Raw genomic sequence first — 24,129 nt, forward strand, 5'->3', positions numbered from 1 at the left:
TGCTTCTGGGGGGACACCTCCAGGGGGCTGGCCTCCCGCATCCCAGCCACAGAGCCAGGAACTGATGGTGCCCCTCTAGGCTTGGCCACAAGCTCAGCAGTGACACAGCGCAGGTGCAGCGCGGCCCCTCCCGGCCCATCTGCCCGCTGACAGCGCTCACCTGCCACACTGTATCTCAGCTGGATCCCTGCAGACCCCCAGGGAGCAGTCTCCATTCCCCCCCACCACGGAGCTTCCTTGCCCACTCATGTTCTGACTGCTGGTAGCAGGAGTGCATGCCCAAGGAGAGTCAGGGCAGCGAGGGCCAAGGCTGCTGGGGGTTGCAGGCAGGACACGGAGACCAGGGAGGCACAGGCCAACCCCTGGGCTGGCTCTAGGAGTGGAGAATGAGGTTATCAGCCTCTACCCCATGAGTGGATGGCCACACCACAGCTGCCCCTGGAGGTTCATGGCCTCCCTGGAGGGCTGGCAGTAAGATCATAGTGACGAAGGCTACCGGCACCCAACCATGCTGTCTGCCCTGGGGCTGAGGAGCATGGCCCTGTGCAGTGGGCAGAGCCTGGCCCTGGACGGCAGGCCCCTCCTTCCCCAGTGGGGAGGCCTCGCGTCTCAGAATGCACCTCACCTGTCTCATCTACTCACCTCACCTTGTCTCATCTACTCGGGTTATAAGACAGATAGCTGCATCCGCCTTGAGACAGACAAGTCCAGGAGCTTGGTCCCCTACTAGGCAGCCACTCCCACCTGTTGCAAGTACAGCGCAGCAGGTGCCCACTTAATGCTGCTGGAAGAGCAGCCTAGGGCTCTTGCTCCCTCCTGTGGCAAAGGGGCCTGGCAGAGGTTGTCTTGAGAAGGGGGTGGTCCCACGTGGTCTGGTGTGCCAATCACCAGGCCCTTGCAAGAGGGAGGTGGGGCACGGACCAGCCGAGTGTCCATGGCAGCAGAGGTCACTGCAGGCAGGAGTGGGAAGGAGCCACGGGCCTGGACATGTGGCAGAACTGGGCTTCAAGGACCCTGGCTGGCTTCTTGGCAGGACTCCTCAAAGCTGTATCTCTCAGCGGAACAGGCCTTGCCTGTGGCCTGCAGAAACAGCAGCCCCTCGGAACCTCTGTTCCATCTTGGTGGCTGCTAAAGGGCTCCCTAGTGACACGACCTTGGCTTTGGCCCCCAAGGAGTCAGACCATGGGGAGACGCAATCCTTTCGGGACTCCACTGAGAGCTGGTGCCTGAGTGGGAGGGGAGGCAGCCCCAGAGCAGACAGGGGTTAGGAAGAGGGGCTGGCAGGGGGAGGTGTGTGCACACAGTGCTCACACTGTGCCCCAGCTTGTCCTGAACCCCTAGCTCCCATCATGCTGCCACTTCCTCTTCCCCGGTGCAGGCACATCCTTGCTGATCAAACCCAGGGTCCCACCACAGCTAGGCCTGGGTGGACGAAGAGGATCTCCCAGAGTGGGTTGACCCAGATCCTGGCCCTCATGGACTGGACTGAGCTGTAACCTGCTCTTCCCACTACCCCCGCCTCGGGCTGGGCTGCTGCGTTGCCCTCCAGGGCCCAGACTGCCAGTCCAGCCCCCAGCACTTGCAGCTGCTCTGGATGGCTGTTGGGGTTCGTGAGGGTCCTCATTCCACCTGCAAGAGGACATTCTTAGGAAAAACCACGGCAAACCTGCTGACACCTAGATACGGGCAGAGGAGACTCCAGTCTGTGCTGAAGCCCCGGCCTGTGGGACTTGTCATGGCCGTCCCAGGGCACACCCCAGGGCAATGAGTGCCAGTGATGGAGGGTGATGGAATGCACCCAGGGCTCTGGAGCCCACAGCTGCGCAGCTGGGCGGGCACAGCAATCATCCGGCCTTCACATCCCAGTACTGGGCAACAGGCCGGACCACCCCCTTACCTGGGAGATACTGCTCTCATCAGGGGCCCTGGTCACGGCCGAGACCTCGTCCCTCTGACCTCGCGTTTCTTCCTGCTGGGTGTTAGCAGAGTCAGGTCACATCCTGTCTCCCACAGGCCACAGCGAGCAGCCCGTCTCCGTCCTGCTGGTTCGTGAGCATCAGACATGGCAGGAAAGCAGTGCCCAGTCCAGGGCCGCGATGGATAGGGAGGCCACACACCACACAGCCACGGGTCAGAGGGGCTCGGCTTTTATTGTGTTAAATACCAACAAGAAGACAGCGTAACTGTGACGTGTGCCCTCAGCACTCCTCGCATGACGGAGTGAGCGTGGTAGGCTCCAGCCTGTGTGGACACAGCCCAGCTCCCACCCCAGGCGGTGTGGGTTCACTTTGGTTTGGGGTGGCAGGCCTCATGCTGTTAGGGAGGAACAAGACAGCACAGAGGGACGGGCCCATGTCTATAAAAAGATTCATGTAAGAAACCAAATAATATTGGGAATAATACTTTGAGCAGTAACTTCTGTAAGAAGCAGAATTACACCACGTGTCAGCCACACGCACCTAAGCTACACAAGAAACGTCCTTTCCTGTCGCTGGAGTTGGTGTGGGACAGTCACCCACGTCCTGGAGGCAACGCCTGAGCAATACGACCCCCTACGACAGAAATGTGTCCAGGGCCCCGGGGCCTTGGCAGGCAGCAACAGGACCTGCTTGGAAAGGAACCTGCTTGGAAAATGGCCCTGCACACGCCTGCTATGGGCTGCAAATAAATACACACACACACACACACACACCCACACCCAGAGACCACTCCCCAAAGCCTCCTTTTGCTCAGCCCAGATTCCCTGCCAGCTGCTGCTGCAGGTGTCAGCTATGCAAGAGGGTGGCACTGCCTGTGAAAGTGAGTGCTCGGGACACACGGCCCCCCTGGCAGCAGCGTCAGGGCTGAGAGTCCCCTCTCACGCCTTCACAGGCACCGGATGTGACAGCCAAGCCTCTGCAGGATCCTCATGCCACAGAATCCCTTAGGTCTCATACCCACGAGCTACAGCTGGGTTTCTGCGGCTTGCATGTCCTGCCTTGGTGGGTGTGGCCCCAGGGATGCTCGGATGCACCTCCGCCACAGGGCTGTGCCAAGGGAGCTCCGGCATCTTCTTCCACCCAAGCATCCACTAGGCTGCCACACGGCATGGAAAGTTCCACAGAGAGCATGGCTCTAGCAGCCTCACTCCGCACCCCTCGAATGGCCCAAGTTCAGCATCTGCGTGGCTTCTAAACACATCTTGTGGTTCCAGGATTGCGTACGGTGTGTGGACCACGCCTGGTGGAGAGCACACACAGCAAACTCATCCAGTGGGAGGGAGGACTGGGGTAGCCTGCTGCTGGCCACAGTCCAGACACTAACCCTCCTGTAGCTCTCTGCCAACCAGACGCACAGGAAGACAGCCTAGTTCTTAAAGTATCCACCGGGTGGCCAATGTTTGAGGTTGCTCCCTCTGGCATTAACAGTACAAAAAAAAAAAAAAAATCTTCCCAATTAGAGACCAAATTCTTTGAGAAAACATCCAACGAGCCAGAGGACAGAGTCGGGCTTGCCGAACGCAGGCAGCAGCCTGTCTCAAAAGCATCCAAAGTCAAGTTTGCACAGGAGGGCCAGAGAGAGGCGTGCACGCTGCCACTGGCAACAGAGGCCAGAGGGGCTCCTACCCGACAGGTCACAGGGCAGGCTGTGCTGCAGCGGAAGGAAGAACTGGATCAGACCATTCTGAAGGGACTCTCGCTCCTCTCCCAAGTCAGGCTGCAGCCTGGACAGAGCAGTTCCAAACTGACTGCGATGTAAGGCCTGGCAAGCCCCAGGGGAGGGCCTGGGGCATGCTGAGTCGGATCCGGTCATGTCACCACGCGGAGGGCTGTCCCGGAGGCAGGCTGGACTGGGCTGGGCTGGGCTGGGCTGAGGCCCTCTAAGGGTCCCCCCCTGCAGTCAGCATGGGTCCAGCTGGTCTGCCTTGGCCACGCACCCATAGAGCCGAAGGTGGAGTCCCTGGCATTCTCATGTGGAGGGGGCAGTCAGGGCATTTGGCGCGACAGAGATGCCACAGTGTCGTGGACGGGAGAGAAGGTTCCAGCTGCAGAAATGGGGGTTTCCACGCTCTGAGCTGAACCAACTCCCCACCATGAGAACTGCATAAAGCCACAGCTCTGTGGGCCATGGCCGCCCTCACGGCGTCTTCCACGCAAACGCTTCGTCGGCAAGCACCTGTGCCAGGCGGGTGTTGAAGGGCCGGTAGAAGTCCCGCAGGATCCTCTGGGTCACTGGCCACATGGGCCCCAGGCTGCGGTCCTCGGGCCTCCGCACGTTGGATGCGGGGCTCTTGGTCAGCAAGGCCTCCTGCTTCTCGCTCAAGGGCCCTGGAGGGAGAGAACAGCCGGGTGAGGAAGGAGGGGAGGCAGGGGGACAGGGACCCCGGCCAGCTTCCGGTGTGAACTGCCTTTTGGAGCGCTGGGGGATTGCAGTCCCTTGGCCACTGCATCACCAACAAGCAAGGCCCCTAAAGGGGGGTACTTTCCATGGCCACCAGCCTGTGCTGGACAACAGTGCCCACCCCAGGGTCCAGCAAGCCAGGGGTTCGGCCATGCTGCCATCCCGGCCCAGTCCTTCTCGCTTCCGGCCGCTGCTGCCCAGGGCCTATGACTGGACCACTTTCACACTCTTGCTGTGCTGTGGCCTCAGGAATGTGGGCAGGGAGGAGGCCACCTGTGCCCACTCAGAGACAGTTAGAGCTGCAGTAAGCCAGCTGGACCCCTCTCTGGCATTTCCTGGGTGCCCTGTTCACATGGGCAGTACCCCCACCAGCACACAAGCCTTGGGCACTACTGCCAAGGTGGGCAGTGGGGTTGTGACAGCTAGGTACGCCCAGGGACTTGGGCACCTCAGGGCTCCCCTAGTTCAGAGGCCCAGCAGCGGTGGCCAGCCCCTCCTCTCCCCTCTCCTCAATCCCTTATAAGACTCTGTTCCCAGTGTCCTCAGCTGCTGGGACACCAAGTCACCAGGAGGTCCCACTGTAACAGTACCACCTGCCACTCACCCAGGGGGTGGCACTGTAGTTTCTCCCCCTGGACAGTGAACTCCTGCCTGCCCAGAGAATCCATAGCCCGTGCGGCAAGCAGGCACTGAACTGCCTCCCTAGGGTGTCCCTGGGCCAGTCTGCTCATTGAGTCTAAGGCATGACCCAGAGAGTGCCTGGAACAGAGACATCCCTGGAACTCTCGTTGAACCCCTCGGCAGGAAGCAAGATGCATACCTAAGTTCAGAAACCGGAAAACCTTGTGCATGGTGTACTTGACGTTGGACGCATGGTCTTCCAGGCGCAGGATGAGGAATTGGTCCTTACTGAACACAGTGAGCCAGTCCAGCAGATACACGGCATACAGGCCGACCTGGAGCCTCACCTAGCGCAGAGGCACAGGGGCTCAGGAGTCACTTCCCAACACCGGAGGGTGGCTCCTGCCACCGAGAGCCACCCCCTCCACCATCACCCCCAGGCACTGGACTTACACACCGAAAAAGAAATAGATCTGAATTAGCTTAGTGTTGATTAGCATCTAAGAGGGGTGGGGAAGGGGGCTAGAGGGATCACACATGATGGGCACCAAATACAGCCAGAATGGAGGCAGGACGCTCTAGGGCATTTCCTATCATGTTCAAGCACATAGGTCCTGGCCACCCCCAAGGGAGACTGGATTGCATCCCAGCTCTCAGCTTCAGCTGTTGTGGACATGTGGAGAGTGAGCCAACAACAACGGGTCTTCCCTTCCCCTCCCCTCCCCTCCCCTCTTCTCCCTTCCCTTTCCTCTCCTCTCCTCCCTGCCATAATCTTTGAACAAAGAAGCAGTAAGCTCTAGCTCCACAGTGAAGTAGAGTAACTGTGATTCCTAATAAGGCGTTCTAATCTGCATAAAGAACTGGAAGCCAGGAGCTGGGAGGCTCCCAACAAAAACAGAGGACATAGTCCCACGGGGAATCCTCGTGGAGGGGGAACCAGTCAAAGGCCTTGAGGCTTCCCAAACCTGAGGCCAGGCCTGCTCAGTGGAGTAAGGCCCCACCTGCAGGGAGCGCAAGGGGCTGCCTTTGGTCCAGGGACCATGCTGAGCCCCTGCTTGGAGGGAGGAGCTGAGGCCCTGGGAGGGGAGGACAATCACAGTGGGGGTGGGGCGGGGTTTGGGCTGGGTGCGCTGTGTCCTCTGCAGCCTGCCTATCATCACCTCCACCAACATGGGCTGCAGGGAGGGGAACTGCCCGCCCAGACAGGAAGAGGCATCTCTACAAGGGGGGAGGCGGGACCCCCCTGCACCCTGCCTGCCCCTGCCCCTCAGCGTGACCTACCCAGGGACCGCCCACAGCCACACAGGTCCCACTAAGCCACATCCCTCCGGTGCCCAGACCTGCCCCCGGACTCTCCCTTTAAGCAGACAGTTGCTAAACTGTGTCATCCTGCTAGTCTGCAATGTGCACTTTTGGAGTCAGCCAGGGAAAATGGGCTTCTAACACCACAGGAGAGCGGGACAGCTCCTAGGAGCTGCCTGTCACAGAGCTGCCCTCTGCGAGCCACAGCACCCCCATCTGTAAAATGGGGGTGAACCAAAATGGTTTGAGTAAGTGCCTGGGGTGGTTCCCTCCTGTCTCTCACTGGCAAGAGTTTCCAGAATCTTCATCAGGAAGCTTCAAGCACACACAAGGGGGAGACACCTCAAGGACACTCATGACCTTGAAGTCCACGGCTAGAGTGCAGGAGGGGGAGGGGCTTACCCTCGCTCTCCCAGAGGAAGTAGCTATGGACATCCTGCCTCCTTGGGGGGGCTGCACACCCAGGTGGCTCTGCCCAGTGGTACCAACAATGCCAGGGGGAGGGACTGGGGCCTATGCCACACAAGGGGTGCCATCCCTGTGTGTGTTTATGTCACTTTCATGTAAAGAAGTGCAATTGAAAGCAACAACAAAAATGGCCCCATCACATAGAGTTCCATTCTGTCCTGCCTCCCCCTGCCCTCTTAAACCCAGAACAGCTCAAGCTGCTCCGAGGGGTCCTCCTGAAACCAAAGTCACACCTGTCCCTCTCTTCTGGGGTCTTCTTCAGGTAACCTGCTTCGGAGAGATTCCATGGCCAACAGGTCTGGAAAGGGCTCAGCCCATCGAACCCCAACAGACCCTGGTAGCCAGGTACCTTGCCCCTCACAGTGCCCATCTGCAAAGGAGGGTCCATGCATGGGGTAGTGTGAGCAGGGACAGCATGGGGCACACGGGCTTCTCTCCACTCATGCCCACTCAGCATCTGACTTAGAGCCCCGGGCCTGCCAACCAAATCCACCACTCCCAAGAACACTCTGAGGGCACCGCGCCAGCTGGGCAGCCCAAGGCTGTGGGTCCAAAGCAACAGGTGTGTTGTAGGGGCCTCACTGAACGGTGAGGCAGGAGACAGAGTGGTGATGGGGTGAGAGCAGGGAGCCAGCTGCCAGGGCCCAGCATCCGCCTTTGCATCAGGCACCGCTCAAAGGCTCAGAAGCCAGCATCTGCACACTGAAATGCTCCACTGTGTCTCCTCCCTAACATTTCCCTCTACACTGCCACTGCATGACGACCACGAGCAGACAACCCGCGGTGTGCAGGGGCCGGCCGGGGGTACGCACAGGCATGGCGTTGTTGAGGGTGTTGTTATAGACGCAGGAGCGCAGGGAATAGTCCAGCATACAATCCTCGAACAGCTTTAGTGCTTCTGTCACTTTCTCGTGGAAGTCATCGGCAGATTTATTCGAACTCGCAAAGTAGAGATAGTCCGAGTACAACCTGTGAATCAAAAAGCGATTTTACCACCCGCAGATGTGCCATCATGCCACTGGGGTGATGAAGAAACTCAACATGCAATCACACTACACGGTCATGCTCATTAAAACACACCTCTCTCTTTCCTGCTTTACCGTTGAGCCCATCCTATTCTCCCCTCACTCCCACCCTTCCTTCCCACACCATCCATGCTCTGCCGGACTCAGACATGTCCACACTGGCCCAAGAAAACCATCACCAGTGGGATTCTCATTCTTTCTCGGCATCTCGGACCCAGGCTGTTCGCACAGCTTTGAGACACCCCCAGGCTACAGAACTTGTACACCAGCAGAGGGGGCACACTTCCCACCTTTCTCTCTGGAGGAACAAGTACAAGTGCCTCGCAGGAAGTTTCTGACCATCACCCCATGAACACTCCTGACATTTAAAAAACATCATTTGAGGCCTCATTCTAGACTGGCCAGAGCTTATTTTCAAAGAACGTAAAACACCCTCGTGTGTGCGTGAGCACCTACCAAGGTGTGTGGACCCCACACATCAACCTTTCTGTTTGTTCACACAAGGAAATGTTCAGGCAGACGCACCCCCACCACAGGTAACAAGATCGGACCCACATTCCTGACTAAATCCCACTTCTGACTTCCACGTCCCCTTTGCCTCACCCCACTTTGGCAAGAATTTCGCTGCATGCATGGGAGGCCAGAGCTCTGGACCATCCCTGCACTGGCCCCAACTGACCAGCAGTCATTCCGGGCAGGGGCCATGGTTTCAGACTGAATTTAGAAAAGGGCTAGTTTTTCAAAACACACAGACTCCGGCATCATTCACAGCAGGCCCCACCTGGCTGAGCAGGCTGGACAGGGAGGCCCCCGGCTTGAACCCCACTTGAGAGGTCACTCTGAAGGGTGGCCTTTTCTCCCAGTATCGCCCCTACCCCACAACACTCCTCTGGCTGCAAAGACCCCTCATCTGGTTCACAAATTAGGTGAATACCAGCCTAATTGAAAGACTGTGCTCCCCTCAATCACCTTCCATCTTCCATACCTAATCACTCACCCTCACCCTAAGACCACGACGTCTGGTCACCTGCCTGTCATCACAGATCCTGCTCAACTGATTCAGCCAAAACCCTTTGTTTTAATCCTGTATCCTTTGGCTCATTCCTCAAATGGCCACAACAGCCAGGTGAAGCTAGAAGCCATGGTGGCATAGCTGGATCAGAAAATGGAGTGTCTAGGACTTGAACCAGTGGTACCCACAGAGGACGCCGGTATGTCAGGTCATGGGCTTTAAGGATACATTATGGCCCCCTGCCTGAACCCATCCTAGAGCAAATGGGGGAGGGGTGGGGAGAGGGCTTCACACTGCGCTTTGTCGGCAAACAGCTGGGCAGGGCCTTGGGCCACACATCCTGTCTGCACTGTGCCTGCGACAACATGTCCATGTCCCCAGTATGTCCAAGCCCTAACTCCTGGTGCCTGTGAAGGTGAGCTTGTGTGGGGATAGAGTCTTTGGCAGATGCAGTCAGGTGCTGGCTTTGGCTGGGGGACCCTGGAGCCATGGACCGGAGAGGAGAAGACCCAGACACGGCGCATATGCCAGGAGAAGAGAGAGGCAGAGTCGGAGCAGCGTATCTGTGACCAGAAGGCGGGAGTAAGGAGTGAAGGGCACAGGGCAGTCCATGCCACAGAGCCCCCAGGAGGACCTGACCCCGCAAACAGACCTCCCAGGTTCAGGTTCTCATCTGCACAGAGCAACTGTCCACTCTGTTCTGAGTCACGGAGTGTATGGTCATCCTTGACAACAGCCCCGGGAAAGCAAAGCCGAGCCTACAGCAGGCGGAACTTGTGTTCGCATCTGTCCGTCGCCCCGAAACCCAGGAGTAGGGGTCCCAGGCAAGCAGGGGGCTATGACCAGGGGGTTGTGGATCCCACCTCAGTTCAAGCTCTGAATACAACCTGGATGAAAAGGGACAGTGCAGGCAGGAAAGGCACCCCCACTGCCCTGTCCCTAACCCCTGCCCACTCCCCCCCCCCGGCTGTAAAAGCCTGGCAGACAGTTTATCGGGGGGGGCAGCCTTCGGGCAACTCTCCCTGCCCACCATATCCTTGATTGCTTTCCTGGGAGCATCATCTGAGAGAACCCAATCATTCCACTGTTAACGTTGCTCTGGAAAGCCAGAGCAACTTCAGGACCTTGGAGGAAAGAAGGCCGCTCTGCCAAAACTAGGCAGGATGGCACAGCTCAGCCAGTCAAAGCAGGTACCCACGCCCAGCATGCTGAAGTGTAGAGACAAAGCCTAACGTTGGTGTTTCCATTTCCCAAAGCAGCAGGCAGGAGGCTCAGGAACCAAGACCAGCTTGCCACCAGGCCAAGTTGGGCCAGAGAGGGTGTATCCAAGAAAGCAAACAGCCAGCCCCAGGCTGTGATGGAGGTCTGGAGACCTGACACTCCATTCTGGTGCCCCAATCTGGGGCCTGCCCAGCCCCCTCCTGCATAACCACCTCCCTGCCTTCCTCACAAACCATCCTGAGCAGATGGGTGCTACATTTGGCCAGGCCCGTTTCCAATGGCAATTCCAAATATAAGACCCAAAGTGTTGCAGGCCTTCTGTGCTGTGGTTATTTTAGAAGGTGGCTGGTGGAGCCCGTGCCACTGGGCCTGAGAGTGTGGCAGACACTGCTTGGCCTCTGCCCTGTGGCAGGCAGGGGTCTTGGGACCATAGGGTCCAGAGGGACCCTATGTGTTGGTGTCTCTGCATGCGGACCTTTGAAAGTGGCCCATGTCTCTCCCCTGGGGAACAGGAGAGTGGCCAGCGGTGAGCTTCAACGTCCCACAGACACCAGTCCAGTGGTTATCCCGAGGCCACTGCTGCGTTCATTCTGCGACGTCTCAGGGGCACAAGTAGAGGCATAAACAAATCAAAAAGCTGAAGTCACTTCTGTTCAGAAGCACCAAGACAGAGACCCATAGGTGATGACATCAGGGAATATAGCAGCCAGTGAGCGCTCGGGATCAACAGGAAAGTTTGTCAGGAAAGGCCAGTGTATTCATGGATACCACCCCAAGCAACCAAAAACATTACAGCAACACCCGATCTACACTCCATGTCCAGCGTCAAGCCAGGACATGCCCACTTACTGCCACGTGGACAAGCTAAGACTCTGTGGTCTTGCCAAGGCTCCTCAGACTGCACAGTGCCTGGGTGGTGATCGGCTTGTGACCGGCCTTCCCTGCGCCTGGAGAACTGGACTTCCCTCCTTGAGTTCTAGCTCCACATCCCTACCATGAACCCTCTCTCCAATGCTGGGTTCTCCTTCTTTCACAGCATGTTTATGCAAACACTCCTAAAAATTATTCACTCTTTAAAGCCAGGAGTGGGGAACTATGCAGGTCTTCCACCTGGGTGACAGGGACCCAGTGACCTGAGCTGGCACGTGCTGCCTCCCAGGATCTGCAGGAGCCCAAGGCTGGAGTCAGCAGCACAGGGACTTCGATAGGGGATTCAAGCATGCCACGGGGCAACCTCACCACTGGGCCAAATGCCCACTCCCTAGATGCACGGCTTTAATGTCCTAGAATTCTCCCTTTAGAGTGAACAGCTCAGTAGTTTTCGGTACAGTCTTGTCATTTGTGTGTCACCTAACGGCAGGGATGCCCAAGCTGCTGGGTGATGGCATCTCTGTGCAGGGAACATGTTGGGTGATCTGCACAAGCCAGGCCAGCACCACTGGATCCACAATCTGCATGAGCATCGCGGCACACATCAGCTACAGCTGGCAGAAACATCCAGTTGGAAAGGCATGTCCTGCATACCCACCACCCCTGCCTGATCCCCAAATACAGTCATCACCCTCATAAGTGACTTCTGAGCTCCCAGGAGTTACTAACAGCACGCAAGCTTCCATAAGCACAGCTTTAGTCTCACATTCAACTAACAGAAGTCAGCACAAGCCCAGGGGGCTTGTGGGCTGTGACAGTTCCCCTACCTATGGCTCCACTCTGGCGGGGAGCTTCACCGCTCCTGGGGGCCTCACCCCGGCAGCATGGGAGTACCCCCCCAGCCACCATCAAACCTCTCCTCGGTGACAGTGCAGTGAACAGCCACATATCCTCTACGAGCACCCCGAGAGGTAGCCATGCCATGCCCACATGGGGACTGTGATTAATATGCTCTTAGAGACCAAATACCTGCCTTGTTACTCCCCAGCAGCCAGCAGCCCAGTGCCAATCACCGATCAAGCACTCCCCGACCTCTGCTGGGCAGGGTGGACAGTAACGATCATGCTTGTCTGTCCTGAGAGATGCAGACAGGGCTGGGAAGGGGCCTGTGTGCTATTACATCGTCTTTTCATGGGGCATGGGGGGCAGCGGCCAGGCCAGCCAGGAAGGGTCAAGGGTTACCACAGGTTGAATGTGGAGCGACCCTAAAGAGACCCGTTCTCTGCCAGCTCAGAATATCCACATCTGGGCCTCAGACCTCCCAGTGGATGATACGCTGCCTGGGTCCATCTGGGCTTGGCTTCCCTCTGCATGGCTGGGAAGGTAGGGGAGACAGCAGGGCACTCCATGCCCTCAACTTTGAGGCTCAGCCTTCGTGGGGGACAGTCACATTTACAAAGCATGCCTTGCTATTCCCCAGCAATCCCCGTGGCAAACGTCCCTACAGATGCAAGCTCATGGGCACGAAGATTAGCAGCAACCTGTTACAGTCAGGCAAGGCCCTGAATGTGGGACCTTCACGGAAGAACAGTGGCCCCTGTGGAGTAGGAGTGGCCAGAGTGTGGCTTGTCCTGCTATGCCTCCAAGCCTGCCCCACAGCCGACCTCACGCATCAACCCCAGAACTCCTGGCTCTGGGCACTCAGCCATCCCTGCTGCCCCGTGTCATCTCCCCAGATCCCACCCCGGTCTGAACACCCCTCCTCTTAGCTTCTCTGCAGAGACAGACACAAGGGGGCTCCTGTCCCTGGTTGTCCCTGTGTGGAGCCACCCTTTGCAAACATTTCTAGGAGAACATGGGGCTTGGCAAGCTTGTCCCTAAAAACAAGCCACAGTAAACACGGGCTTCTCTCTCCCACCCAGAGCAAGACACCCATCTTTACCCGGTAGCCATTCTAGAATGTTCCCCAGCCTACCTTCCCAGAAGCCGGAGCTGTCTGCCTGGCCTGGGGCTGCCAGCTCCAAGGTCTGAGATTGGGGGCATGGCAGGGGGAGGGGTGCTCCTGTGATCTCAGGTCATTTCCAGAGCCCACAGGGGGTGTGCCAGGGACTCCAGGACAGAACCTCGGCTTCCCCAGGAAATGACTGGGACCACTCCCAGTGCTCCCCATGACTCCTCCTGGGTCACTCCTGCATCCCAGTGAGAGCTTGCAGCTCCTGTCACTCCCCGTCCCCACCACCCCATGGTCTCCCCAACCCGTCATTCCCCGTCCCCACCACCCCATGGTTTCCCTAGCCTGTCACCACCCCATCCCCACGACCCCATGGTCTCCCCAGCTTGTCACTCACCGTCCCTACCACCCCACTGTCTCCCTGACTTCACCTTTTCCTCCCCAGGAAGTTTGCCTCATTTCCTCTGGGATCTGACATCACTAACTAATCCCACCAATGCTAACTAGTCCTACTTGTGCTAATCTCTTCCAGAGAAAACACATCCTTAGCTTCAATGGGGGCCACCCAGGGCCCTGGACATGGAGCTTCCGGGAGCAGAGCTGTCAGTGTGGCTGATTGGCAGAAATCCTCACCAAGTCCAAGCTCTGTGGTCACTGCAAAGCTTGGTCCAGGCAGTGTCCGTCCATGCTAGTTCCTGCCCTGAGGTCAGCGTACTGTCCCCCGAAACCTGGGTGTGTAAGTGAACAGCATGGTCCAAGTTTAGCTCCCACCAAGACTGGCTTCTTACTGCTTATATCATTTGGCAAAACCAGGCAATGTCCTTACGGTGGGCATTGTGGCACAGTGGGCTCCACAGTCCACTTCCACAGCAGCATGTTGTATCTAAGCCCTGGTTTGAGCCTTGGCTGCCCCACTGCTGATCCAGCTCCCTAGTACTGCAAGCGGGAAGGCAGCAGGAGATGGGGAGACTTGGGTGGCGTTCTGGGCTCTGAGCCCCAGCCTGAACAAAACCAGTCACTGTGGCAATTAAAGATTTTTTTTTCTCTCTCTCTCTCTCTCTGCCCAGCTTTGTCCCTCCCTCCATCTGACTCTGCCTTTCACATAAATAAACAATTCTTTATAAATAAATAAACTAGACCAGAGCAGGGGGTCCCTCTGCCAGTGCTCCCAGCTTGACCGGGAAGCACCACTGGCTGGAAAGGCCAGGTCTACCAGCTGCTGCTGGGTTTGCTAAATCCCAGAGCTATATGAGGTCAGCTGAGTCCTCGGTGGCAACTCCAACACCATCCCCACCTCCACCTGCCCATCTGGCCTTGGCTGTGCCCCGGGCGCTGGCCCCCAAGCAGAAATCTCTCAGAAATTCCCCCAGAAATGTCTGGATCTTCCTAGGGGGATGAAAGACATGACTCTCCAGCAGGATCCGATGGATCCAGACCTGGCCTGGCCACTCGCCAACCCTGTGACCCTAGGTGACCCTTCTTACCTAGGCACCCATCCCAGCAGCCCTCACCCCTGCTTACAGAGCTTGGATGGGAGGTGCTGGCAAATCGCTACAGCCAGTGCTTGGGGACAAGGCCATGGCCCTGCTATGTATGCATTTCACTGGGGCCAGTGCTCGGGGACAAGGCCATGGCCCTGCTATGTACTTCACTGGGGCCAGTGCTTGGGGACAAGGCCATGGCCCTGCTATGTACTTCACTGGGGCCAGTGCTTGGAGACAAGGCCATGGCCCTGCTATGTATGCACTTCACTGGGGCCAGTGCTTGGGGACAAGGCCATGGCCCTGCTATGCATGCACTTCACTGGGGCCAGTGCTTGGGGACAAGGCCATGGCATGCCCTGCACTTGGCTTCCTGCATGCAGACCACAGGGAGCACGCATGGGCTACGTGATGGATGTTTGTGAGCAAGTGGGCAAGTGATCAGTTTGGTGATCACTGTTTGCTACTATTGATGCCTGCCAATGTAATAATAATAGTTAATGAAGACAGAACGGTCTTCATCTGTCCAGCACTGCTTAAACACCTCACTGTGTGTATTGAGCCATTTCATCTAGAGCCATCTAACATATTCCACAATCCTAGGGATTGGATTCTTTCCCCATTTCACTACCGACGACATGAAGCAGAGAGCAAGTCACCTGCAAGTCTTGGGGCAAGTGAATGGCAGAGGGATGGGAGGTTGCACTGCAGACTGGACCCCTCCCCACTGCCAGGCTATGTCTCTCCCTGTGACTCCAGCACTCCCCACTCACAGTAAGTGTGGGAGCTGCTCCCACTCCACCCCACCACACACTGGACATGCAGTGAAGCCAATGAAACCAGGTTCCTGCCCGCCAGCCCTCTGTAGTCAGTGAAGGCATATACAGGGACATATTTCATTAAACCTCACTCCACCTTCAGCACGTTGTCATGAGTAGATAAAATTTAGCCAGTCCAGGTATTAAAAAAAAAAAAAAGAATCAGCTGATACAGGCAACGAAGAACACAGCTACTGAGGTTCTGCGGCTTAGGTCCGAGTCAAAGTCAAGTTCCCATTGCAAGCCAGGCTGCGCTGCCTTTCCCTCACCTCAATCCTCAGAAAATGTGAAGAAGACCAACCACTCCAGCTGGTGGTCGCTCCTGGGTGCTGTGCTGAGGTTTACAGCAGAATTCAATCAAACTGCAGGCCCTGAAAAGTCCTTAGCAGATGGCATTCCAAAGACTGGGGCTGCGGTGGAGGCCCAGAACCTTCCAGAAGCTTTTCATGTCTATCGGGCTGGAGCTGTGTGTGTGAGGTCAGAGACAAGTTGTCAGCCATCTCACAAAGAAGAGGCGAAAGGGATGCTTTAGCACCCAAGAGAGGGAGAGAATGAACAATTCATCTGGTGAGTTCAGTGGTGGCTTGTTTCTAAACAACAGGTCAATTCAGGACAGGGGCCCATGACTTCTCAGCTGTCACCATCTCCCTCGATGCAATCCCAGAGCAGGAATTCCTGGCCTCTTTGGCCAGAAGGATCCTATCCCTCTTCCCCTCTTTGCTTTGTTCTCCAGCGGTGGGAAAATGGACTCCTTGCCTGTGCCTTCCTATGGAAACTTGGAAGTGATTTGATTTCCCAGGCCCCTGACTTTTGCCAATTATAGAAATCAAGGCTAAATGTGAATCTCCAGCTGGAAAGAAAAGTGGCATCTTTCCCCCCTCTCCAAGCCAATTTGCATAGGGAAAAGAATGATGTGGTCCGAGCCAACTTGGCAGTGAGCAGCCCAGGGAATCTCCCGCTCGCAGGAGTGCAAGGTCACGGATGACTGGAGTGGGCTCAGGGCCCGGGATGCAGTCAGACTAATGGGAAGTTGGGCTCTTGAGTGTTTGCTTCTTCAAGAGAGACATAAACATATAATATTTATCACCCTCTCTGCTTGGGGTGGGGAAGGAGCCAGTCATTTCAGATGGGCCATGAGTCATGGGATTTAAAAAAGAAGAAATCCTTATTGTTACATATTTTATAAATGTTGAAGAAACTGTCAGGAACTCAATGCCGAGAGCAGGCACTCCCTCTGCTGTCCAAGCGGGCAGCATACAGCTGAGGGATGCCAGACTGGGCTCCCATGTCCAGGTGGGACTGGAGCAAGCAGGTGCATGAGGTGGCCGGCTTCAAGGGGTGGTCTCTGCATCCCATGGCTCGGCATTGCCACCCCATAAGTTCCCCTGCCAAGCAGCCCCCACCCTGGGCCTTGTGTCTTACAGGATGTGGTGATAGTGACACAATGTCACCCTTGTGACGAGGCTCAGTAGATCATGATAACCAATCACCCTTGTTCCTTGGGTGGAGCCGTGGGCATCTGGAAAGACCCTGAGACACAGACCAAGGACAGCCAAGAGTCCACAAAGACAGGGGTCCTCTTTCCAGCCGTCCTCGGGGGTGGGGGTATGAGTGGGGCATGGGCATTGGGCATGGCCTGGAGGCGCGTCCTCCTGCAGGTTTGGATGAGACCCTAGCCCTGGTCTACACTGACAGTGGCTAGCAGAGACCCTGTAACACAGGATCTTGCAGAGCCATGCCCAGTGCCCAAGTCCTGGAAGTGTGGGATTGACAGGTGCTGTCTGAAGCCACTGACTTGGGGATAACTTGCCGCCCAGCAGATAACGTGCACAGCAAGGCTACGGTGTGCATTCCGACACGCACTGCCACCCCGCGCCCCACCTCCTCCTCAGCACAGGTAGTGCTCACTTCTCTGACAAGGCACCAGCTCCACTGGACCGAACTGGGGTACCTTTGCCATCCATCACTGTGCATAAGTCAGAGAGCCAGCCAGCAACATCTTGCAAGTGACAGGGCTGATAAAGGCTTGAATTCTGCCGAGGACCAAGGAGGTGAGGAACCCACAACATAAGAGGGTGGCAGCGCTGATATCCTGCTGTGGGCCATGCCTGGGGTGGGCTCTGCAGCTGGCCCCTCCTGCCCCTGGCCAAATACCACTGCCCATCCTGCCCCCAGGTCGCCTTTGTGGTTGTCTTATCCTCAGAGGTGGAGCTGAACTGCCAGGACAGGCCACATGCAGGGAGCCTGGGCCCATTTTCCTCCTCCTTGTCAGCCCAGTCCTCACCCTCCTCCCTGCTGGGGGTGCTTCAGCCCTTGGCCCAGCCCCTTTCTGCTTACTTGGCAAACTTATTCATCCCTTAGGAACCCGCCCAATGTCAGCTTTTCCAGCTCGTCTGCCCAGCGCACCTCCTCTCAGCAGGTGCAGGACCCGAGTCTGCAGGAGCTTGACATGCCACAGCCACACCTGTGCCCACACCAGGAGCACCACCTCCCTGGAGCAGGCATGGGGCTAGCAAACGGGGTCAGGGCCAGGCACCCGGTTCCCCACTGCTCTGAGCAGGCTCCTCTCCCCCAAGCCCTGAAGTTGGGGTATAGTCTCAGAATGAAGGCATCTGGGGTGTAGACAGCACACTCCAGATGGAACATTCCGTCTTGGGACCTCCAGCTGGCGCAGCCAGGAGGGAGAAGCAGAGCAGCTGAAAAAACACCTCTGTGGCCTGCCCTTCTGATGCCAGCGGTTTGTGTGGTGTGTCACCAAGCCAAGGTAGGGGACAGGAGCCTGATTCCTAACCTCATGGGGACAGGGACCTGATTCTACAATGTCAGTGGCTGCCTCGGACCCTGATGGATGGATTCCCGAGACTGGCAGACACACCTGCAGGGGCACCTGGGGGCTGCCGTGTGCCCAGGATGTCAGGAGCCAAGATTAATCCTGCCCTCCCCAACACTGGGAGAAGCAGGATCTGCCAGGGGCGTGAGGGGACCCCCCCACCCGGCCACCAGGCCAGAATGGACTTTCCCCATACTCAAACAGGCAAGGAGACCACATGGTCACATGGCTGCCATCACAGGAGAGCGTTCTCCTCTTCCTCCTCCTCCTTCCTCCCTCCCTCGCCGAGCTCACACTACACATCCTCATCTGCATAGAAAAGCATAGAACATATAGAACATAGAGCATAAAATATAGAAGCCTGGAAGAAGATACACCAAACACAAGTGGCAGGCCTTTGCATGGGAAACAGTGTTTTCACAAACAGCTTTTCTTCAGAGTTTTCCAATGTTTAAACACAACAAACAAGGCTTATTCTGACTGGAAGGCTGCAGGGCCAGGAGGGAGGGCTGTGGCGGAAGGCCTGGGGCTGCGGGAATTCCCTCGCCCACAGTTTTGGAGGCCAGTCCTCTGCCATCCAGGGTCAGAGGGCTGACGCCTCGCGGGGACTCAGTCTGCTGATGCCTCTCCCCGAGCTCCCGGCACTGCCAGCGGTCCTGAGAACGGCTCGGCTTGTGGCCACATCACTGCAGTCTCTGTGCACGGCTTGCTCCTGGGCCCTTGAGGGTGGACGAGGGTCGACCTTGACCCAAGATGACCTAGCTGCAACTTGACAGCATCTGTAAAACCTTACTTCCTAACCAGGTTTCAGCGACGCACACAAGAGGCTAGAACTCAAGCCTATCTTTTGGGGTGGTGGAATTTAACCCCAAAGAGATAGCACTCCAAGAAGGTAACACAGGCAGGTCTGTGCCCTGCCTCCGAGAATCTGATGGCCCCACCCACTTCAGGGCAGGGCTTTGTCTGCACAGCTCTGTAGGTGCTTCCTGTTAAGACCTGGTTACAAAAGGAAGAATAGAGCTGGCCTGGCCTGGCCATCTCAGGGGAGACCTTGCTGTCCCCAAAGGGCCTTCTTCCAGCTAGAAGGCTCTCTCCTCTCTCTGATGGAGTGGTCATTTGGAGGAAGAATGTGGCAGCTCTGAGATCCTGTGATCTACACGGGCACCATCAAAGATGGAAACAGGACTCAATGTACCAGCCAGGGGTTCACAATGGCTCTGTCTCACTTGGGCCAGGCAGCCCTGGCGGAAGAGGCAGACCCATCATGTCCATTGTGGCCTTCCTCTTGGTCTCTGCAGTAAAGTTGGAAATGCTGCTGTCAGAGCAAACCAATGGAAAAGTTTCCCAACCAGTGGGGAGACCCAGAGCTCCAAGGGCCAAGTCCTGTGGGTCAGACAGCACTCCTGATTCAGGGAGTGCATCCTGAGCCGGGCCAGGGCACAAGGAACCACCCCGGGTCCCAGGGCAACCCCAGTGGAGGCTGCAAGGCGCCCAGACCAGGCTCAGAGTGGCTAAGCCAACAATCTGTGATTTGTTTAAACACGGCGGAGATTGTCCCAAGAATAACATTTACACAAGACATAAACGGCCCCACTGCAACTGCAAGCCATTTTTTTTTTTCAAGCAAGGCAAAATCTTGTTTGTGACAAGAAAGAAACACGGCTCCTCAAAAGCGCCTTCCCTTTGTGCTCCACATACAGAGCTATGCACTCACCTCTCCACGGGGTCCCTCAGCATGACAATGAGCTTGGCGTTTGGCTGGAAAGCATGGATGAAGTCCTGCGTCAGGAACGGAGGCTCGCCAGCTGTGCTGTTTTCGTAGAAGAAGCTCCAGGCATTGTTGTCCCACATGGTGGAGGCACTGGCCTCCCCTAGCAATATAAGGCAGGAGCTGTGTATGACTCAGGTGGGCTCACTAGAGCTGGCGCCCACACCTGCCTCCCAGCCATTGCCTCTGAATCAGCCCCAGTTGGCAGGTGGTCAGCCCATCGCTGGCATTGGGGACTCCAGGCACGCCCCCTCACCCCAGGAGAGTGATCCCAGCCTGTCTGGAAATCCAGGCAAACCACCTGACCATGAGGGTCCTAGCCCCTCTCCAGCGTGGGTAGAGATGAAGCCTTTCTTGATTAGCACCCAGGGTTCTCTGTATTTAGCTCTGTTCAAGATGCTCGGCTCAATGTGCGGCTTCTTTCACGTGCATCTGAGATAAAACACGAGTCCAGCCAAGCTCCCCTCATTAGGGTATCGGATGCAAAGTGCATCAGTGTGGCCTTACAACAGGGTCAGTCACGTCACACACCTAGGATCCAGAGAGGAGACTGTGCCGACGATTCTCAGGGCCTCCTGCCCCATGTCCAACCCTCCTTCCTCACTGCACCGCCCTCGGGGCTGCTCCCAGACCCTTCTGCTCCTTGTGGTCCATGGGATTCAAGGATGGAAACGCAAAGCCTGCAGTCCATGTCAGAGGTGAGGCCAAGACGGGCATTTCTACAAACACAGACTCTCTCAGACACTGACCCAGTTCCCTGGTTTTTTTTAAGGACAGTCACCAGAGACTTAGAAAGAAAAGCAAATTGGAGCCAGTGTTGTGGCACACACCACTTGCAAAGCTGGTATCCCAATACGAGAATGGTGCTTGATTCAGCTCCTTGCTAATGCACCTGGGAAAGCATCAGAAGATGCCCAAGGCTCTTGGCTTCAGCCTGGCTCAGCTCTGCTGTGGCAGCCATATGGGGGGGGTGAACTAGTAAATGGAAGAGCTCTCTTTCTCTTTGTCCATCTCTTCCGTTTTCTGTCCTTCAGTCTCTCAAACAAATCATAAGACTTTTTTAAAAGCGAGGGAGGCAGATCAGTCAGTTCTGGCCCGCTTCCTGACATGTTGCATAGGGCTGCGTGAACATCTCAGGAAACATGAGAACCAGGAAGGCAAGTTCCTCTGGTCCGTGACAAGCACGTGGCAAGCATACAGAAAATGTGCTGGCTGTGTAACCACCCACAGTTGGGCATGTCTGCTCCTGGGTGTTTTATCCCTTCTCAGCAAGCCAATCAGGAACCCTTTCAAAATCCCACTCATCAGGATGAGTAAAGCATCTGAAACCGCATGGGTACAGATCCCAGCAGATCCCAGACACAAAGTGGTCCTGAAAGCACAGGGCGCCTGTCCAGCCACCTGTCAGGCCAGCCACGTGTCCGCCATCCCTCCTCCACCCACCCAGAAAACATTCATTTGGCATTCAGTTAGCGCCCCAAGCTGTGTTTGGTGCTGGGATCAAACAAGGCAAAAGGAAAAGGAGATAGACACATCCCTGCCCCCTGTGAGAAGCTGACAGGCATCCCTGGGGGGCTGAGAGCAGGCCAGGCACGCCTCTGCACGGGTCTGGCTGGAGAGGAGCTGACACCACCCAGGACTCGGATGAGCCCAGAAAGGATGAGCAGATGAGCCGACTGAGGTCAGGAATGATGGGACAGACTCGTCACAAGGCTTGGAGCCAGCTGCCGGCACAGCAGAGCTAGATGCCACCTGCTGCCTGCCTCCCTATCTTCCGGCCCTTATACCAGGAGGCCACCAAACCTCACCAAGTCTGCCTGACCTAAATATCAGCAGATTTCAGTGTTTTGTTTGTTTGTTTGTATTTGTTTAAATCTAGAAGTCAGTAGAGTTAGGAAATGAAACTAAGGCTTCATTCAATGTATTAGACCCTGCTTGCTAGGCCCTGGACAGATAAGACAGGAGTCTCCGAGAAACAGAAATGGTTCTTCGAGTGTTAAGACCCTCAGCTTTATGGAAAACGGCTAGCAGCCGAGTGGCACCACGGGGAGAGGGAACACGACCTCGGAAACTTGATGTTGAGTTTAATCATCACGCAAGTGAGTCAGGGCTTTGGCAGATACGCCCCTGTGACCTCAGAGGCCAGCTTTCAGTCTCACAAGGCACCTCAGTCGACAGCAAATGAACTAAGAGACTCAAAACCCAACAGGTCTAGGAAAGCTCTACAAGATAGACCACTGCCTCCAGTGTCAGCAACATGTGTGATGTGCGTGGGAGTGGATGCACACTGCTGTGAGCTGAGCTGGGTGAGAACAGCAGCCCAGGGGCACGAAGCCTGGGGGTTGAAGGGAAGGCTTGCTGGTTACAGCTGGCCACACCATAGCGGACATCACCAGTATCAGTACCTGTACGTGTGTGTCAACACACCACATATACTAACTATGCCATACAAAATACATTTGACAAGGGAGCAGGGGGGTGTTAGGTGTGGCTAGTGAGGTGCCCCTGGGAACGCCCACACTCCACACCAGAATCCCTGAGTTGAGTCCCAGATCTCCTTCTGACTCAGCTGCCTGTGCTAACACACCCTGGAGGCAGCTGCGATGGCTCCAGGACTTGGGTCCCTGCCGAGTGTGTGGAAAATCTACATGGCTTTCCCAGGTCACGCTTTGTTGCAGGCATCTGCGGAATGCAGCAGCTGATAAAACCTCTGCATGTATGGTGTGTGTATCTCTGCCTTCCAAATAAATAACACTCTTAAAAGGATATCTATATCTACATTCTTGTGAATTTTTAAAATGAATGAATATATATCAACCATCTCATTGTTGATGCAGGACAAATATCCCATGGTGCCTAGGGGCTGTGTTTGTTTCAGAAGCTGTCCACCTCCTCCCAACCCCCAACTCAGGGCCCAGGGTCTCCAACAGCCCCCAGGATGAAATCCACAACCAATCAGTGCAGGGAGCCTGTGGTTCCCCACCCCCACCACACACACATGAGTAGACCGCGCAAACATCAAGGATACACACTCTAGTAGAAGCAAGGAAATGGCAATGCTTAAAACACAGCAGCATTGGGCCCGGTGGCGTGGCCTAGCGGCTAAAGTCCTCGCCTTGAAAGCCCCGGGATCCCATATGGGCGCCGGTTCTAATCCCGGCAGCTCCACTTCCCATCCAGCTCCCTGCTTGTGGCCTGGGAAAGCAGTTGAGGACGGCCCAATGCATTGGGACACTGCACCCGCGTGGGAGACCCGGAAGAGGTTCCTGGTTCCTGGCATCGGATCGGCGCGCATCGGCCCGTTGTGGCTCACTTGGGGAGTGAATCATCGGACGGAAGATCTTCCTCTCTGTCTCTCCTCCACTCTGTATATCTGGCTGTAATAAAATGAATAAATCTTTTAAAAAAAAAAAAACACAGCACCATTTCAGCTGTTCTCAAGTCTCCACGGGTGAAACTGGATCAAGCAGTCTTGTCTTACGGCAAGGACGCGAGGATGTGGCTCTGTGTGGTGGGGGAGGGGGACTAGGGGCCCTGTGAGCTTGGCATAGATCCTGCAGGTGGAGCAGAGCCGGCCCCAGGGAGGCACTGCCCAGAGACATACCAACAATGATTTCGTTCATCCTGTTCTGCTCCTTTGCAGCACTGGCCTGCAGCCCCTGGTGGATCTGGTGTGCAGCCAAGTCAAAGAGATCCAGGTAATCTTCCACGGGGTAGCGGTCCCGCAGACCGTCTCGCAGGCGCACGATCCCTGTGAGAACCAAGAGGCACGAACTGCTTATTGCAGACAGAGGCACTGGGGCCCGGGGGGGCTGGTCTCCCACAGAATAACCAGGGCAGGAATGAAAGGCTCTACGGAGCAGGGCAACGGGCTAAATGCTAAGCCACGGAGGAGGTGGGCGCCCGCAGGGCAGGGGAAGGGACTGTGCCAGCTAAGCACACCTGCTTCACAAGTGGAAGACACTGCCACGGAGCTGGCAGCAGCCGCCACAGGATGTCACACCTGCGCAAGAGCCACAGATGTGCCTGCCTGGAAGGCCAGTGAGTAGCCAAGTCAAAGTGCCACCTGGGATGCCCAAGGTGAAGCCAACAGGAAAAGGTGAAAGGCAGACGGCCAGGAGGGCAGCATCACGTCCAAGCCCACATCTCTCTGATGTTTTAACTTCTAACCTACTCGGTCAAGCATCTTGTCCACTGCCCACACCCTCAGGGGAACTGACCCTCCCCTGCACAGATCTGGGCTTGTTTAGTCCAAACCCACCCCTTCCCTTAAACATGAGCAGACTGCAAACATTTTTACAACAGCCCGACAATCCCGACTACTGAAGCTGAGAGAGTGGAAAGAGCAGGCGCTCCAGCTGACGTGCGGCTCCGGCTCCAGG

The 24,129-nt window shown here is 56.3% G+C and overlaps 1 protein-coding gene across 4 annotated transcripts in view; it reads right to left on the bottom strand.

Moving 5' to 3' along the window:
* Positions 1-4,013: 4,013 nt before the first annotated feature.
* CHST15 (carbohydrate sulfotransferase 15) overlaps positions 4,014-24,129 on the bottom strand; it is a 59,870-nt gene continuing 39,754 nt past the window's right edge. For all 4 annotated transcript variants that reach the window (XM_058671377.1, XM_058671378.1, XM_058671379.1 and 1 more), the window contains exons 4-8: positions 23,352-23,498; positions 19,694-19,850; positions 7,584-7,740; positions 5,201-5,348; positions 4,014-4,307 (exon numbers count right to left, since the gene is read on the bottom strand). In XM_058671377.1, coding sequence (XP_058527360.1) covers positions 4,117-4,307; positions 5,201-5,348; positions 7,584-7,740; positions 19,694-19,850; positions 23,352-23,498 — 800 coding nt within the window. In that variant the 3' untranslated portion in view covers positions 4,014-4,116. The remainder of the gene's footprint in view (positions 4,308-5,200; positions 5,349-7,583; positions 7,741-19,693; positions 19,851-23,351; positions 23,499-24,129) is intronic.

Source organism: Ochotona princeps, chromosome 13 (genome assembly GCF_030435755.1).
Source record: "Ochotona princeps isolate mOchPri1 chromosome 13, mOchPri1.hap1, whole genome shotgun sequence".
Classification (NCBI taxonomy): domain Eukaryota; kingdom Metazoa; phylum Chordata; class Mammalia; order Lagomorpha; family Ochotonidae; genus Ochotona; species Ochotona princeps.